At 42.3% G+C, this 16047-nt stretch overlaps 1 protein-coding gene across 4 annotated transcripts in view; it reads right to left on the bottom strand.

The window, feature by feature from the left end:
• Positions 1-12962, bottom strand: part of DIAPH2 (diaphanous related formin 2) — a 784101-nt gene extending 771139 nt beyond the window's left edge. For all 4 annotated transcript variants that reach the window (XM_072956799.1, XM_072956800.1, XM_072956797.1 and 1 more), the window contains exon 1: positions 12548-12962. In XM_072956799.1, the coding sequence (XP_072812900.1) occupies positions 12548-12688 (141 nt within the window). In that variant the 5' untranslated portion in view covers positions 12689-12962. The remainder of the gene's footprint in view (positions 1-12547) is intronic.
• Positions 12963-16047: the final 3085 nt, after the last annotated feature.

Genomic DNA, 16047 nt, shown 5'->3' with positions numbered 1-16047 from the left:
TCCACAACAAACAGGAGAGTGGGGAGAGGAGGAGAGATAGAAAACAAAGAGACCAAGTGGGCAGGTTGGCTTACAAAGTAACTGTCTGGCAGCTACTCTCTTCAGGGTTAACATACAAAGGACTGAAAAACAAAGAGTCAGATGCAATACACATGCAATACACAATACTCAACTACAGAAGGCTTTGTGTGGACCATGAAATCTGATAGAAGCCAGACAACTTTCTTTAAGAATTATGTCCTCGCATCCTTAATATCCACAGCCACGTCACTCTCACCTCATGGATCTTTTCTAGTAAGCGGTCACATATCTGACCTACTACTTCGTGGCAGTAATTCAAAGAAGCCTATCTTCTGCTCATCAGTGACACTAAATGAACAGATCCTGAACTCTGCCTTCTCAATGAGACAATAAGCAGAGTACGAATCTAGACCAGATTCAACCATCACCAGACTAGAGAACCAGTAGGTTATTGGGTCAAATTAGAGCTACTCTGAAGTTTAGGGTCTTTGGCAGTACAGAAAATCATGGTTAAAAACACGGATTTTATAGTCCCACTGATCTTGAATTCCAAATTCACCACTGCCTATTGTAGGGCAAGTAACTTATAGGCTCTGTGCCACAGAATAACTGTTGTGAGGATCAAATGAGCTACTACTTTTTTATGTTTTATTCATTTTATATTTTTTTACTGAAGTATCATTGATTTACAATGTTGTAGATAAACCACAAGGTCCTACTGTATAGCACAGGGAACCATATCCAATAGCTTGTAATAACCCATAATCAAATGAGTTACTACTGATGGCGGAGGATATCTGCCATCAACCCCAAACATCCCTGCACATTCTTACTGGGTTGGCCAAGACTGAAAGATCTCCAACTTCCCTTTAGCCAGGCCATTTCCCAAGGCTGTGTTTGTAGCAAGTGGTCATGATGATGAGGTAATAATACCACCCCTCCCCAAAGAGCAGGCTTGTTTCTGCTTACCAGAGAAGGGTAAGTCCCCCAAGCTCAGTGTTCCTCTCCTGTAATGCAACTGACTGCCTGTGTAGGCGACCATCCTGGTCTGCCTCGTGGGACTTAGGACATCCGTGAAACAGCGTGTCATGCTGGCATTCCAGCTACTGCTTTTCTAATAAGTAATAAACCATCTTTTGCCACTGACCCAGGAGTCTTGAGGCTTCTACAGTCATCCAGGGAACAGCAACAGGTGGGTAAGCAGGATAAAATCCCCAACCCTGCAGTTCTTGACAATGCATGCAAGGCACTTAAGAGTAGCAACTGGCATGTATGATCTTGCTGGTTATTGAGAATCACCCCTGGGCAGGCTTGAGTACTGTACTTGGTCAATGAACCAAGGCTACCACCCAAGGATTAGATGACCCAGAGCAGAGCCAGCAGGGCCCCGCACACAACGCACGGTTAAAACAACACTGACGGCACCATCACTGAACTAGACGAACTCAGACTCCAGAAACAGAACAATGAGGTGAACTTGTATTTTCACCCGTTAGCATTCAGCCTTAAACAGCCATCTTTCATGACTGCCAACTTTTCTAACTAGAACCCAGATGTCATGTGTTTCTGTTAGGGCAGATTCATTACAGCTCTCAATAGCCTTTGACTCCCAGAACATCAGAGCTGAACGGAACCTTGAAGACTGTGTATTTCAACTCCCTTATTTTATAGAATAAACTGACACCCAAAGAGAAAATAGAGAAATGACTTGCCCAGAGTTACATTCTAAAAAGTAGTTAGCTTACTCTCTATATAACCTCTTTAAATTGCTAGAAACTAACTCTTAAAAAAAAAAAAGTGGAATCAGATATCCTAGTTAGCTTATTTCAACACTGTATAGCATATAAAATATTCTTAGATTCTATAAAACAAAAAGCACCTTGAAAACACAAAAGGACGTTGCTAAGACCAAAACGCAGTTCCTGCTAGTTTAACGGCAACATGGTCGGTGATGGGTGTAGATAGGAAATGCTTTGAAATAAATCTCTGTCACATTCAGTAATTGATTTTGCATCCAGTGGCCACCTTTCTGCATGTTATGTCTGTGGCCAAGACAATAGGATACACCATTAATAATATTCACAAAAAACAGCAAAAATGACAAGGAATAAGATGACCTTCAGGGTTAGAAACATTTGCAAGCGATAACAGATTAAAGGGAAGGGATCACAAAGCAGAGATTTGAAACATTACATTTTGATCCACAATTAGCTACCACAAAGCTGGTAGGAAGAGCGCGGCAAATTGGGCCCAGAGCCCTGCACAATTCCCACTTTAAAGTATAACTAATGCCTCAGTTCTATTTCATACAGAGATATGGCCACTTGAAGTTTAGTGTTTGGTCTCAGACCTACTCGGCTTATATAAAAATGGAGGATTTGGATTTCTCCGAAATTCACAAGACCATCTGAAAGCGGTTTGATGAAGCAAGCCTAGGATATACTGAGCAAGTCTGAGAATTTCGAGATCAGAGAACATGAGTTAGCCCCTGCTTTAGTAGAATAAATACACGAAAAGCCAAACCACCAGCCTGGATAAAATCCAGGCCATTTTTATTTTTTTGCACTGCAAAATTATTCTTCCCTTTAATAGCTTGTTTAAAGACCATTAGCTACTCAACCAAAGGGGAGGAAAAATGTAAGCTAATGCACTGCCAATGAAAAACAAGCCGTGAGGTCAGCCTAAGAAAAGATTATTTCTGCTCACAAATGTTTTATGTACACACTGACTCTTCTGGAACACAATGATTTTGTAACGTGAGGTACTAGACTACTGAGCATATTAATAGAGGAAAGGCTTCTGCCAAATTTATTTTAACCCATCCCTACTTGCTATAGGTTCTTGCCTTCCATCATGGACAATGTAAATGAAAATAAAGTGAAGTTATGACACAAACTTCAAAAACAAATGCAGTCTTCCCCAGATGATCTGTAACCATGTGAAGGACTGTGGGACAGTAAGGTCAAGAAAATTACCGAGGAGTGAAGAAAGGGAGGAGCCTGAGGTTAGAGAAAGTAATCAAGTGTTGAACCTGTAGCCCTAGGTCCCCAAGGATACAGCCCTCTACATTTAGAACTGTAATCATTTAGAAGTAAATGTATGTACTCTGGTTTAAGTAATTAGGTTTATTTACTTACTTAAATTTTTTTTTAATGGAGAGACTGTGGATTGAATCCAGGATCTCCTGCATGCTAAACACACGCTCTACCAGTGAGCTATACCCTCTCCCCAAATGCAGTCAGGTTTAGGACAACCTAGCTCAGATATCCACACCTGATATTCTTTTTTTCAGAATCAATGACAAATGGGAAATACCCATTCTAAACTAGACATTAAACTAAGTCCTGTGCCCTGCTGAATTTCCTCTCAGGTCTGAGAATAAAATCCACCTGGTTTGAAATGCAGTCGCTAGCCCACGTGGCACCTCTGTGTAAACTAGAAAAAGTTATCCCCGGAAGTCACAGTCCTGTGACTAGGCACATGATTTGGTAAGTGACATGACCTCTGTGGTCTCATAGCCTTGAGCAGGGCCCAACCATACAGTGGCCCTGGTCCCGATTACACAGAAAAGTTCAAAATGTCAGTGTTCAGTCTATACACAGTCTTGTCTTCTACATACAGAATCTTCCTCAACAGCTTCAGCCAGCATAACATGCTATGAAGCATCTGAGATCTTATCAGTGATTGATTTCAAAGCACACAAAACACCACCTCCAGAGTTGTCTCTCCCCCAAGCAAAACAAAAGGAGAAAACTGCCACCAGTTCAGCCCCAACAATGATCACTCATCCCCGGTTTTGAGGGCAATCACCCACCGGACTAGGTCAGTAAATTGTCAGCCTAGAAGTTGCAGAGTGGAGATGGAAGACTAGTGGAAGTCTACTTGAGTCCACAAAGTTCGAGAAATTACATGCCTATTGCCTCCCAGCACAATGACAGCACTGAATTGCTGTCTGGAAAGTAATGGTTACACAATTTCTTTAGTAAATCTGTGTGGAGTCTAGGCCTTTTGCCCAAGTCGATTTCTCATACTTACCCACTCCACCCATTCTCAGCTCCACCTCATTAGTGTAGCCGGTTTTCAATTTTAACCCCACAGATGTCTAAAGAAGGAAACAATAGTTCAGAGTTCTTTGTAAAGGTTCGTTCATCCAATTATCCACATTCAGCAGCCTTGAGCGTATTCAAAAGTCTAAAAACACAAAGACAGACACTTCAAGTGCCAAATTGGCCTTTGTATTGAAATTAGAACTAGAGCTAGTAACATAAAATCAGCTGTATGCATGTGTGTAACAGTTATATGAACCCTTTATCTGGAAAACTCAAGAACACGTTTTCTTCACCCAACTATCTACATTTCCCTGGAAGGTAAATTCTTACACACAAACCCACATAAGCCCACCCCACTTCACAAATCACAAAATGAAGAATGAGTGATTACCCAATTAGTGAGTAGAGTCAAAAGTTTTCATTTGGTCTCTTTCCTACAGCACATAGTAGCTGTTCTAAGGAGCCTCTCCACACTTGGACAGTCAACTTTTCCAGATACTTCTACAGAATTAAAGACAGAAGTGAACTTAATTGGAGCTGATACTTTATGATAGCACTTTATATGGAGTAACTCTCAACGACATTTTACCATTAAAGCTGTATGTTCTTAAAAAGCTCAGTGACATGGACATTAATTAGGCACATATTAGATTAAAAATCTGGTTTTGGGGGCAATTGGGGATATTTGATCATGAACTGAGTGTTAGAAGATACCAAGGAATATGTTAGTTTTTAAAGATGTGACAGTAGCATAGTGGTTACATTTTTTAAAAAAATCAGTAAATTTTAGAGATGCACTCCGAAGTACGTAGGAGTAAAATGACATGATATCTGAATCTGCATTAAAATACTTTATTAGCAAGGAAAAAAATCAAGGACGAATGAAGCAAATGTTGAAAATCAAGATAATTACTCTAACGTAGGGAATGGATCTATTACCCCATAGTGGGTCATTCTGCTACCCACTCTACTTTTTAGTATGTTTGAAAATTTTCATCTTTCATTAAAAAAAAGTCCTAACCAGCTCCTATTAAAAATAAAGTGAAAACTCCATTTTATCTCTTTTGCTTTTAGCTAGGTGAAAGACCAAAACATTAAGGATAGATAAAAAATTCCTCATAATTTTGAGCAGATCTTCACCAAAGCATGTAGATATCTAGCACAGAACAGCAAACAAGTTTTTTTTTTTTTTTTTTTAAGACTGTACCCAACATCTTTTTCTCTCTTGGATGAGCACCAGAATTGCCAGGTGATTGAATCAATAGCCTTTGAGGAGTAATTCATTCCTAATGAAGTCATGGATTCCTACCTAGTCCTGCCTATGAATAGCCACTGAGAAGCTTCTCACTTGAAGTGGGCATCGCTACACAGAGCCCTAGCACAAGGAGAGACTGGGGGCCAATTTGCAGTTCCGTATTTGGTAGCAACGCAGCTGCCTCTTGCAAAAGCAATACAGAAAAACCTTTCTCAAACCAAAGCCTGTGTAAATGGTGATTCGTAATATTTTGCTTTCCACAGCCTTTCATGAGAAAGGCACCCAATAAGTACCCTTTCCCAGGGCCACCTCACATAGAGCCAGCAAGTATCAGGATTCAGTCGAATGTCTGTTCAAGCTACAGCCAGAGGAAATCACTTAGACTGAAAGCGATTCAGCCTGATCAGGTAAATAAGTTTTAAATTAGGACAAACTGATTTCTTTCTATTACTTATATCCATAATAAATAGCTATGGGAAACTGTATCTCAACCTTCCTTTCCATGCACCATTTTTGAGCCATCTTCCACACGATGCCCACTGGGATATCAAGTTTATTACTATATTTCAAGTCACCTGGCCATCTTCTTAGTTTTCTCAGTCATGAGACAAAATCAAGTATCAAACAGCCAAAATCTGATGGAAGGAATGGTCTCTTCTGCATGGCAGACTGAATATAGGAACAGGAGAAAGCTGGCTCTTCAATAATAATCCCTATGGTGCTACTGATATCCAGTGATATTTAGTCAAACGTGCTGATTCATGTAAATTAGCATACATTATGTGCGGACCATTTTCAGAGCATCCCGTTAGTTAACAGTGTTCTTTGAGACTGGGTTGGAAAAAAAATATGATTTCACTTCAATGACATGTTGCTACTGCCAAAGCTCTTGGTACTCAGAATGACATCTAGGTGGAATACAATTATAATTGTTCCAAAAAGGAACAAAAAGATTGAATAATTTTTCACTTTCAGAGTCCCTGAAGCATAATGACTCAATGCTATAGCTAACTTTGACAAGAGAACTGAGAACTTTTAAACGTATCTCTAGGTCAGACCCCTAAACACATCAGTGACTCAGTTTCCTTATTTGTACAACAGCAGAAAACTGCCTGACAAGACAATATCATAAGTATCTACCGATATCTATTTTAACAGAAATTTGAAATACCTCAAATTGATAAATTGAAAGAAAAGGATAACCTGATTCTTTTTAAAACAATTACAGTGAAAAAAAAAGTTAAACTCCCATGTTACACTCATTAAATAGAAAGAATTATTAGCAGAAGGACTTTCAAACGAACTAATCGAACTGGGGAGAGAATAAGGAATCAATCAACATGCAACCATATTATGGCACTTTGTGCAGGAATGTTAGAACTACCAAATGGCAAAAAGGCCATTAAACCAACCAACCACAATACATCTGATCCAGGTAATATAAGGGGTTAACAATAATGCTCTATATTTGCATAGCAGTATAGAATTTCCTATATGATTTCTCATTCATTACTTTGTTTTATCTAAACCACTTTATGAAGCAAATCAGGCAGGTATTACCTCTGACCGGCAGACATTAATCAAGGGTTCAAACACCTGGTATTAAATGGCTCATCAGAGATCACAGGCAAATAAAAGATAGAATGAAAACCAGAACCCAGATCCTTTGGTCCTCCATTCACTATTCTTTTGCCAATAATCTAATGTCTCCTACTAATAGCAGTGTTACTTGGGTCAGCATCAGTTTTCATGCTGGTTCTCCAAATGCAAGTTCAGACTCTGACATCACAAGAATCCAAAACCTAAATGTCCATTGACAAATGAATGGATAAAGACGACATGGTATATATACAATGGAATATTACTCAGCTATAAAAAAGAATAAAATAATGCCATTTGCAGCAACATGGATGGACCTGAAGATTATCATATTGAGTGAAGTAAGTCAAACAGAGAAACACAAATATCATGATGTCACTTATATATGGAATCTAGAAAAAATGACACACATGAACTTATTTACAAAACAGAATCACATAGAAAACAAATTTACAGTCACCAAAGGGGAAAGGCAGGGCCAGGGATAAATTAGGAGCTTGGGATTTACAGATAGACATTGCTATACATCAAACAGATACCAAGGACCTACTGTATAGTGCAGGGAACTATATTCAATATCTTGTAATAACCTATAATGGAAAAGAATCTGAAAAAGAATATTCGTGTATGTATAATTGAATCACTTAGCTGTACACCTGAAACTAACACAACACTGTAAATCAGCTATACTTCAATTAAAAAGAAAAGGAACCCAAATAAGGGGGTAAGGGGTGAGATCTTCCAGCCAAGAAGTTTCTCGACTTTCAAAATTAGAGAAAGGACACAGAATTGTACAGATAGAATATATACTCCATCAAATGAACCTAAGAGAAAAATGAAAGCCTCTTCTCAACAATTGACACTCTCAAAATGTCTAGCCTATAGGGGAAGAATTCCCAGCTAATAATCATTTGCTGAGCAGTTTTGCACCTAGCACTGGTCTGCAGGGTTTTCAAGAATAGACCCAGAGCAGGACCCTTGCCCAGAAGCACTTTACAAGTCCTCTGGCGATACCAGATCAGTATATAATGTTCAGACTCATGATAGTTAGGAGTTCAGGATAAGGAAGAGCCTTCAGTAAGCTGAAGGTTTGACAGAGTGAGAGAACTATGAGGCAGCAGCTGGACTGTGACAGGCAGGTTAGATTTATAAAGGAGAAACGGGGTGGACATGTCAGATTTGGTGAAAATGTTCAAGGTGCGTAGCAGAAGGAGAGGCAAGAGAGTGACGGGAAGAAACTGAGATGCAGAGAAATAAGCCGAGTAACTGGATGAGCCAGAATATGCATGAGTGGATGCGCTGCAATTGGAATCGAGGTCTCTAGGCACTGAACTCTTAGGCCACTCTGCTCCTCCTAACTGGTCTTCCTGCCTCTCTTCTGACACCCCCGTCCAAGAAATTCTCCACTGTATTAACTTGCTTTCTGAAACACAATCCTCATCGGGGCAGTCTCCTGCCTGAATCTCTTCAATGATTTCTATGGCTTTCAGAAGGAAGCTGAAACTCTAACATGGCATACAAATATCCATCATGATCCAAACTCTTGTCTCTTTCCTAGCAGATCCACCACTATGTTTCAGCCACTAACATCCACCCACACCTCCTTTACTGGGCATGCTACCATGGCTCTCTACCTTTGTATATGTTGTTCTTTCAACCTTAAATGCCTTTCTCTCCACTTCTTCAATTAATGTCTCATTCTTCAAGCCTTGGCACAAATGTCGCCTACAGTGGTAAGCCTTTCCTTCCCACACTCAAGCATCCAATCAGATTCACATGCCTCTCCATGGTGTTTCTAGATCACCCTCCTGTGCGTATTCCCATAGTTAACGATTAAAGAGCTGTGTGATAAGGAACTAACTTCCCTGTCTCCCTCACTAGACAATGGCATCTTTATAAGACTAGCCTTCAGAATAATGCCTAGCAGGTAGTAAGTGCTCAGTAAACGTCTGCTGCAGAAATGAACCCACTGTGCTCAGCCTTTGTCAATTAAAATCAAAACATGATTTATCCAATTAAAAACAAATAACCACTCAGGAAGTTACATAATAATCAGACAATGAACTCCTGTTTCTTCAAGTTACTCATTTGACTCTACTATCTAAATAAGCAAAGTCTTCTGGAATGATGCAGACACACAAAGTCAAAATGGAAAAACATCGAAGAATGTTAAGCCACTCTACACCATCGTGTATGTGTGTGCATGTGAGGGGTGCTGATTCTACCTAAACACTAGCCTCACTTAACGGTTAAGTCACTGTCTTAAATATGCGGGATTCAGGATGTATCCTTCATGACACTTCTAGAGCTCTCTGTACCACCTGAGTTGACAAAATACATTCCATGGTTGACATCAAATTACTAATTAAGATTCACACTGTTTGATAACATGCTACAATCTGGGCCTAACCAGATAGCTACAGAAAATACAAAGCTCGCCTACTAAGGCATTAATCAAAATGTGATGAGGCCAAAATAAGGTTGCCTTCATTAAAAAGAGCCAAAATAGAAGGAGCATTATGAGGATGCATAGATGAAGAAAATGGAAGTAAGTTTTGTAAAATTTTCATTTAATTAATTTCAAACAGAAATCGTCAAAGTCCTGAAATGGCACTCTGAAAAAATTCTAATACCCATCAAAAAGTTGCAGATATAAATCAAAGTAGTTCCTCACTGTAGAAAGCACACCTTCCTTCTCCAGTTTTCCAGAACAATGAGAAACTAAGAGAAAACAACAGAATCACAAGCCATAAGCCATTCATATACCATATGAATCCACTATACCATAGCTATTGAGTTTAATTTTCTATGTGGTAGAAAAGTTCATTTTAGCTAATACAATACAGGTGTATGTGATTAACTGTTTCCACCCAAATGAGCTACCTTCACTATCAACCACTCCTGTGGTCGGTGCTCATGCCCTTCTCCCTTGTCAGTGACTACCTCCTCTCCCCCAAGTTTCTTCAAGTGGAATCAGCTGGCATTTTCTTTTCTCTCCAGTAACCCAATAGTTCTTATTCCTCTAAAGGTGACAGATGGCCTTTGAGAAACTGATGAAAATTACAGGGCCCAGAAGAATGAATGTCTCTACATATACTCAGTTTTTTCATAGAATTTCAGGAGCTTAAGAACCCCCCATAATCATCTACATAAATAATATCTATTACCATATGGCTCTCTTTTATAATCCCTCACCACCGCTCCTTTATACACACACACATACACAAAATTAAGGACTACTACAGTATTTAATAACAATACTGAAAATAACAAAATTCAGTCTAGGTGAAATATTGCTAGCAAAATACAGCTTTAAGTTAAGAATCCCAGATGAACTCCTCTCTAAAAGGCCTCAGAAGAACATGTTGAGCACGTTAATAAAACAACTCACAATAAGGAGGAAGGCATTTAAAAAGTTGACCAAAAAAAAAGCTTACCAAGTCTTCGTATTTGGTCAACTTTCTTGCCTTAAAATATGTTCAAATGTCTCCTTCAATTTGTTTTTAAAAATTCTGATACATCTCTTTGTAAAATCATGGAAGGCTCAAAAGGATATTTTGAGCAGAAAAGAAAGTTCCGGTCAATATTAACAAACTCTTGGATTCAAATACTTGTTCTACTATATCAAGCTATGTTCAACACCGAACAGTGTTAGCTAGGAAGGGAAACTGATACCATCTCATAACTATCTAGTTACCTTGTCAAAGCAAGCAAGACATAAAAGATGAAACAGGACAAATGACCAAAGGGAAAGGAAGAACATAATCAAGGTGTTATTACTAACAGACAGAGGTAAGTGCTCTGTCTTGAGCACACACGTCCCAAATGTGGAAGGCTCTTGCTAGATGTACTGAACTATTTGCCAGAACTTTAGGTTCACTTTTATTTTTGCTACAACTTTTAATCACTGTTTAAACTACAGTTTTGTACTGGGTCCAAAAAAAAAAAAAAAAGAAACATGATCACTCTTCTACCACAAACTGAGAACTCTCAAAATCACAACATCAGAATTTTTTAAAATACATCAAACTTTGGTTCAAAGCCTCACAAAACTTTCCTAAGTTTCATAATGGGGGACCCAATAAACCCATTAACCCTCTGCCAGCAGAGACAATTCACAAAGAGCTTGTGACTCAGTTTCTTCACCTGTAAATACTGGGGAGGGAGGGGTAACAGGAAACATCAAGTTGTTCTCAATTTGCCTCAAATTCAGGTGGAATTGATGAGACTTTAAACTAGTTATTTCACTCTATGCCACTAGTTCCCTTTCAACTAATGGAAGGCTACATATTTCCTGAAACAACACTTCCATCACTGTTTTCCAATATGGACAGTCCATAATTGATAGGCAAACAGGAGGCCAGAGACCAGCACAACAGGTACATACCAAATGGCCAGATGCCATAAGAAACAGCTTTAGTTATACGTCACTGCCTCCTTCCATTATAATCAAGTTGCTGGTTAAAATTGAAAACGAGATACGCAACATGTGGCTTGTGCTTCAGACCTACACCAAAAGAACCTTCGCACGGCAGTAATTGCTGAATTTGTGCAGGAAAACCATTTCCCTTCATGCCACCCGAATAAGAAAGTTTATTGATAAATATCTGCCTAACCTTTGCCACGGTTGGAAAAAAAGTCTTTACTCAACGTATTTTGTTAATTTACCCAGTTTTTAAGTTTCGCTATTAGACCGTTTTCATAAAACTGAAGGAAAATGAAAAAGAGGAACCGTTTTAACTGATGAGTTGAAGAAACTTCAGTATTTCCCAATCTAATACCAGGCCCCACAGATTTCATTCCTCTGCACATAAAGTCAGTGGCAGGAAATGGACTGCTACCACTGGTTGACACACTCTCAGGATGGGGAGACGTGTGCAGTCCACCAAATGCTTTTGACGGTTCTTAATCAACCTAGTGGAAGTTCTCCATGACTCTCGCCTATTACACACACGACAGTTGGCGGTACCTCACCCAGCCTCCAACTCCCACGCTCCCCCCACTCTTCCAAAGAAATGTTTCTTTGGGAGAGCACATGGAGAGGCGAGGGGGAAAAAACGCACGTAGGCGCCTCTTGCTTCGATTTCTGGTCAAGCAGAAAGACTGGGGGCCTACGTTGTGTGTGTTTTTTGTTTGTTTGGGGGCTTTTGTTTGTTTGTTTGTTTTTTGTAAGTCTGTGGGTGGGCTCCCAAGTACTGGGACTGAAAAAGAGAGTTTCCCCTGCCCGGACCCTAAGCGTTAAGAGGCAAACCCCAGCAACTGACAGAGGTGGGAGGGGAATGGAATCCCACAAAGAAGGTTGGTGCCCACAAGTTAGACAAACAACAGCCCCGACCCGGTACTCATGGGCTCCCCGAGTTGGGGTGGGGCCTTTCTCCTTCCCGCACCGCCTCCCAGGCTGCCAAGAGGGAGAAAGGGGTTAAGTGGAGAAGGGGGTGCTCTTCCGCCCCCACGCCGTCTCCGCGCCTCGGCGTGGCCGCCGCTTCAGCGGCTCCCCGAGTTGCACAGCGAGGTCGCGGTCACCCTTGGGAAGGGGGCCCCGGGGCCCCCCCGTGTTCAACGGCAGGAGGATCCCGGGGCTCTCGCTGTCCCCAAGGCCGGCGGGGGCGGCGAGAGCACTCACCAATTTAGGTTTGTTTTTCGTTTCCTCTTCGTTGGCGGCCCGGCTCCCCGCGCTCCGCTTGTTGCTTCGGCCCCCACCGGGCTCCTCGCCGCCGCCTCCCGCGCCCGACGCCGCCGCCGCCGCCGCCCCGGGCTGCTCCATATTTCTCCGGCCCTGTCACCTGTGCCCTGGAGCCCCACTTCTCCTCACTGAGGAAGCCCCTCGGGGTGGTCACGCTGCCCCGTGCGGATTCGGCGGCACCGCTTCCCGGGGTTGAGAGTGGGTCAGCCTAGAGGAGCTGCCTATTTCACGTCCCCGGGGCTCCCGGCGCCCAGGCACCCCCGACGCGGCACGCCGTTGCCACTACTCTGCGCTGGGGCAAGCCCTGCCCCCGAGCAGCTGCAATTACCACGGTCGCCGCCGCCCTCAGGGCGGTGTTTAGGGTGGAGGGAAAGTAGGTGCCTATCTCTTTAAGAGGGCCTCCACACACGTGATTCATCAAAGTGCCCGCAGTCCGCTGCCCGGGCGCGGAAAGCTGCTGCCTTCTCCTGCTGCCGAGCCGGCCGGGCTACTGAGCATGCCCGGCGCGGCGACGGCAGCCAAACGAGAGGACTTGAAGCTGCGATTAAGCTCTGATTTCGCTTCCTAGGGGCCTATCGTGGTATGGGAGGGAACGAGCCAGGAAAGAGGAGGTGTAGCCATTTTAGAGATGGGGAAACTGAGGCCCGGGAAGATTCACGCGTGAGTTTCACGGGCGGGTCCACCTGAGTCTCCGCTGCCACTTAGTGTAGGCCAGAGCACCTTCCCCAGGCGGGCCCAGGCCTGGCGGGGGGTGTGGTTCTGCTCCACGCCCTGGGAGGGGTGAATCTGCTAGGCAACCGGCATCGCGGAGGAACACCCCGCGGGGAGCGCTGATTAATAGCCTAGACAGACTGTACGGGTCAAAGGGGAAAGAGTGGGTGCTTTCTGTTGCCAGGATTGCGTTGCCTCCAAAGAAATACAGCCGTTCCTTTATTCCCAGGCTGCCGGGTAGTAGAAGCAGCAGTCGCCCACTGCTTAATCCCGAGGGGGTGTAAGGCTCTTTAGCCAAAGCACCTAGGGAGAGCTAACAATTGGATTGAGTGCTATTTTCAGTTTCCCGAACTAGTTGAGGTTTAGAGTTGTTGTGGGGAGCGAATAAGATCACGTGTGTCAAAGCCCTCTTGAAAATGAAAATTTCTAGACAAATGCTAGGTGTTCTGTGCAGCAGCAACCACAGAGCACCGCGGGTATTCTTAGTCTTTAGTTCTGGAGTTGTCAGGAAGAGGCCCACGCCTCTTTAAAAATAATGCTCGCACTGAGAACATGAGAGGCGCCGGGCAGGATTCAATGAACCACCATCACGCAATCAGAGCACCTGTGCTGGAGAAGCTACCTGGAATGTTAATTGAGATCCCCAGTCTAGAAACCTGTCCATGTGCTTCTTATTCAGATATCTTTAGGCAGTGACCCTTTTGCCCTTCTCCTCTTCAACCTAAACTCAGTTCTGCTGAAGCTAATTTGTTTACGAACATACTTATTGAGAGTGTATTAGGATAAATTTGACCATGCTGGAGGTGTGATGAGGCAATTAGCTTGGAAAGCAGAGTAAGAAGAATGTTAAATACCTGTAGCAGTCTTGGCATTGCCCATTGTCATTAACTTTCTTTGTAATCACGAAGGTGGTAAACTACCCAAGGACAGCAGAGAAGAGGGAATACAGGCTCCCAGACAGGGTGGGCAAGAAGCCCTAAGGTAAATTTGCTTTGTTGAAGTTTCTGTTTGACTTAAAATGTGATGTATATTTTGAATTCGACTCACTACATACACACCCACACACCTGATTTAAATGTCTTAAACGTCTTCCCGCCTGGAAAATGGCGTAGAAATGGATGGTGCAGTAAGATATTCCCCGGTTATCCAGTGTTTTCACGCAGTTCCTGTTTGAGAGATGTAGGTGTTGTCCGTAGCTGAGGGTCCTCCAAACTCAAATGTTGTTTAATAATCTGTTCAGTAGACATTTGTTGAGCTCCTCAGAGTATACCAGGTGGTATCCAGAGTGCTGTGAATTAAGAGGATGAAACTGACAGTTTCTACCCTTTAGAATCTCCTACTTTACTGGGAGACACCGATTTTTTATTAATGACCTGCACTTTGATACAACAGATAGGAGAAAGGAGCCCACGAGGGCAGTCACCACCAGAGTGTCAGAAGCTCTGGGACAGCTTCCCAAAGAGGATGATTTTTGAGCTAAGTCTGAAGGGTCGAATTAAAGTCACTAAGTATTTGTTGACAGCCTACTAAGCGTTAGATACTGTGTTAGGCGTTGCAGGTCCAATGATGAACAAGATGGATGCGGTCTGCTCTTATGGAACTTTCTGGCTATTGGGAAAGATATTAAACAAAAAAGTATTGAGTAATTACAAGGCAAAAAAAGAGTGAAGAACATCCCTGGCAAAGGAAATGACCACAGCATGTGCAAAGATGCTATGGTTAAGAAATTGGAGGTGACAGATGAAGGCTGCTGTTGGCAAGAGGAAAAAGCAGAACAGATTAAGCAGCTTGCAGATCATGAAGGTTCCCCACTTGTAGATTTCATTGGTGCAGTTCTGTTAGGCAGTTTAGATAGAAATGAGCACTGGGCAGGGGGAGAGGAAGGGAAAAGGAACTATCCAGAACACAAGAAACCTGACTGTCAATCAGCCAGAGTGCAGGGAACCTGAGTTGTCAATATCAATCAATAAATTAAATCAATCAATCATGAAACCGGGATACAAAAGCAGGAAAAACGAGGGAACGGCACCAATTTTCCTCTCTTGGATCGGCCCGCTCCCAATTCTCGGGAGTGTACTATCTTTCACTTTTTTTTTTTTTACTTCACTAATAAAAATCTTGTTTATATCACGCTTTTTGTCTCTTGTCAAAAATCTTTTCTTCGGGTGACTAAGAACCGAGGTAATTCTTATTTTCCTTTTCCTGGTAACAGTTCTAAAAGGGGTGAAGGCATTGTAATACAAGTGACTTCTCTCTGGAGTGTATAAATAGACTTGAAAATGGATCGATACAATTTTGAATGCAAGGCTGGGTTACACCATCCTCAGGCCAGGCAGCGCCACATTTGAAATCAAATTAAAGCTACATGTAAAAGATGCATAATCTATACTGCAAAAAGTGAGAAAGTCTGTCCCTGGTGTGGCTTAAAGTTGGACTTTATTGTGGTTGTCTCAGCCCCGTCTTAATTCTGGGTGTTTGTTTTTCAGCATTTTCCTCCAGTTAACGTTAACAGTCATTAGAAACAAACCCCCTTCCTTCAAACATCAGGGTCTCTCTTGGAAGCTAACACACGAAAGGAGGGACTGGTCCCCTGCCAGGAGACTTTGTCCACTGATTATTAACCAGGCACATCACCAAGTGCAGTCCTAGGGCTGATGCCCCTGGATCTACATTCCTTTATTTTTAACCTTCCTGGGGCACACAGATAGGATGGTGGATGGAGAGACATC

Source organism: Vicugna pacos, chromosome X (assembly GCF_048564905.1).
Source record: "Vicugna pacos chromosome X, VicPac4, whole genome shotgun sequence".
NCBI classification, from domain to species: Eukaryota; Metazoa; Chordata; class Mammalia; order Artiodactyla; family Camelidae; genus Vicugna; species Vicugna pacos.
The sequence above is the reverse complement of the archived record's forward strand: the minus strand, read 5'-3'. Positions and strand labels throughout refer to the sequence as shown.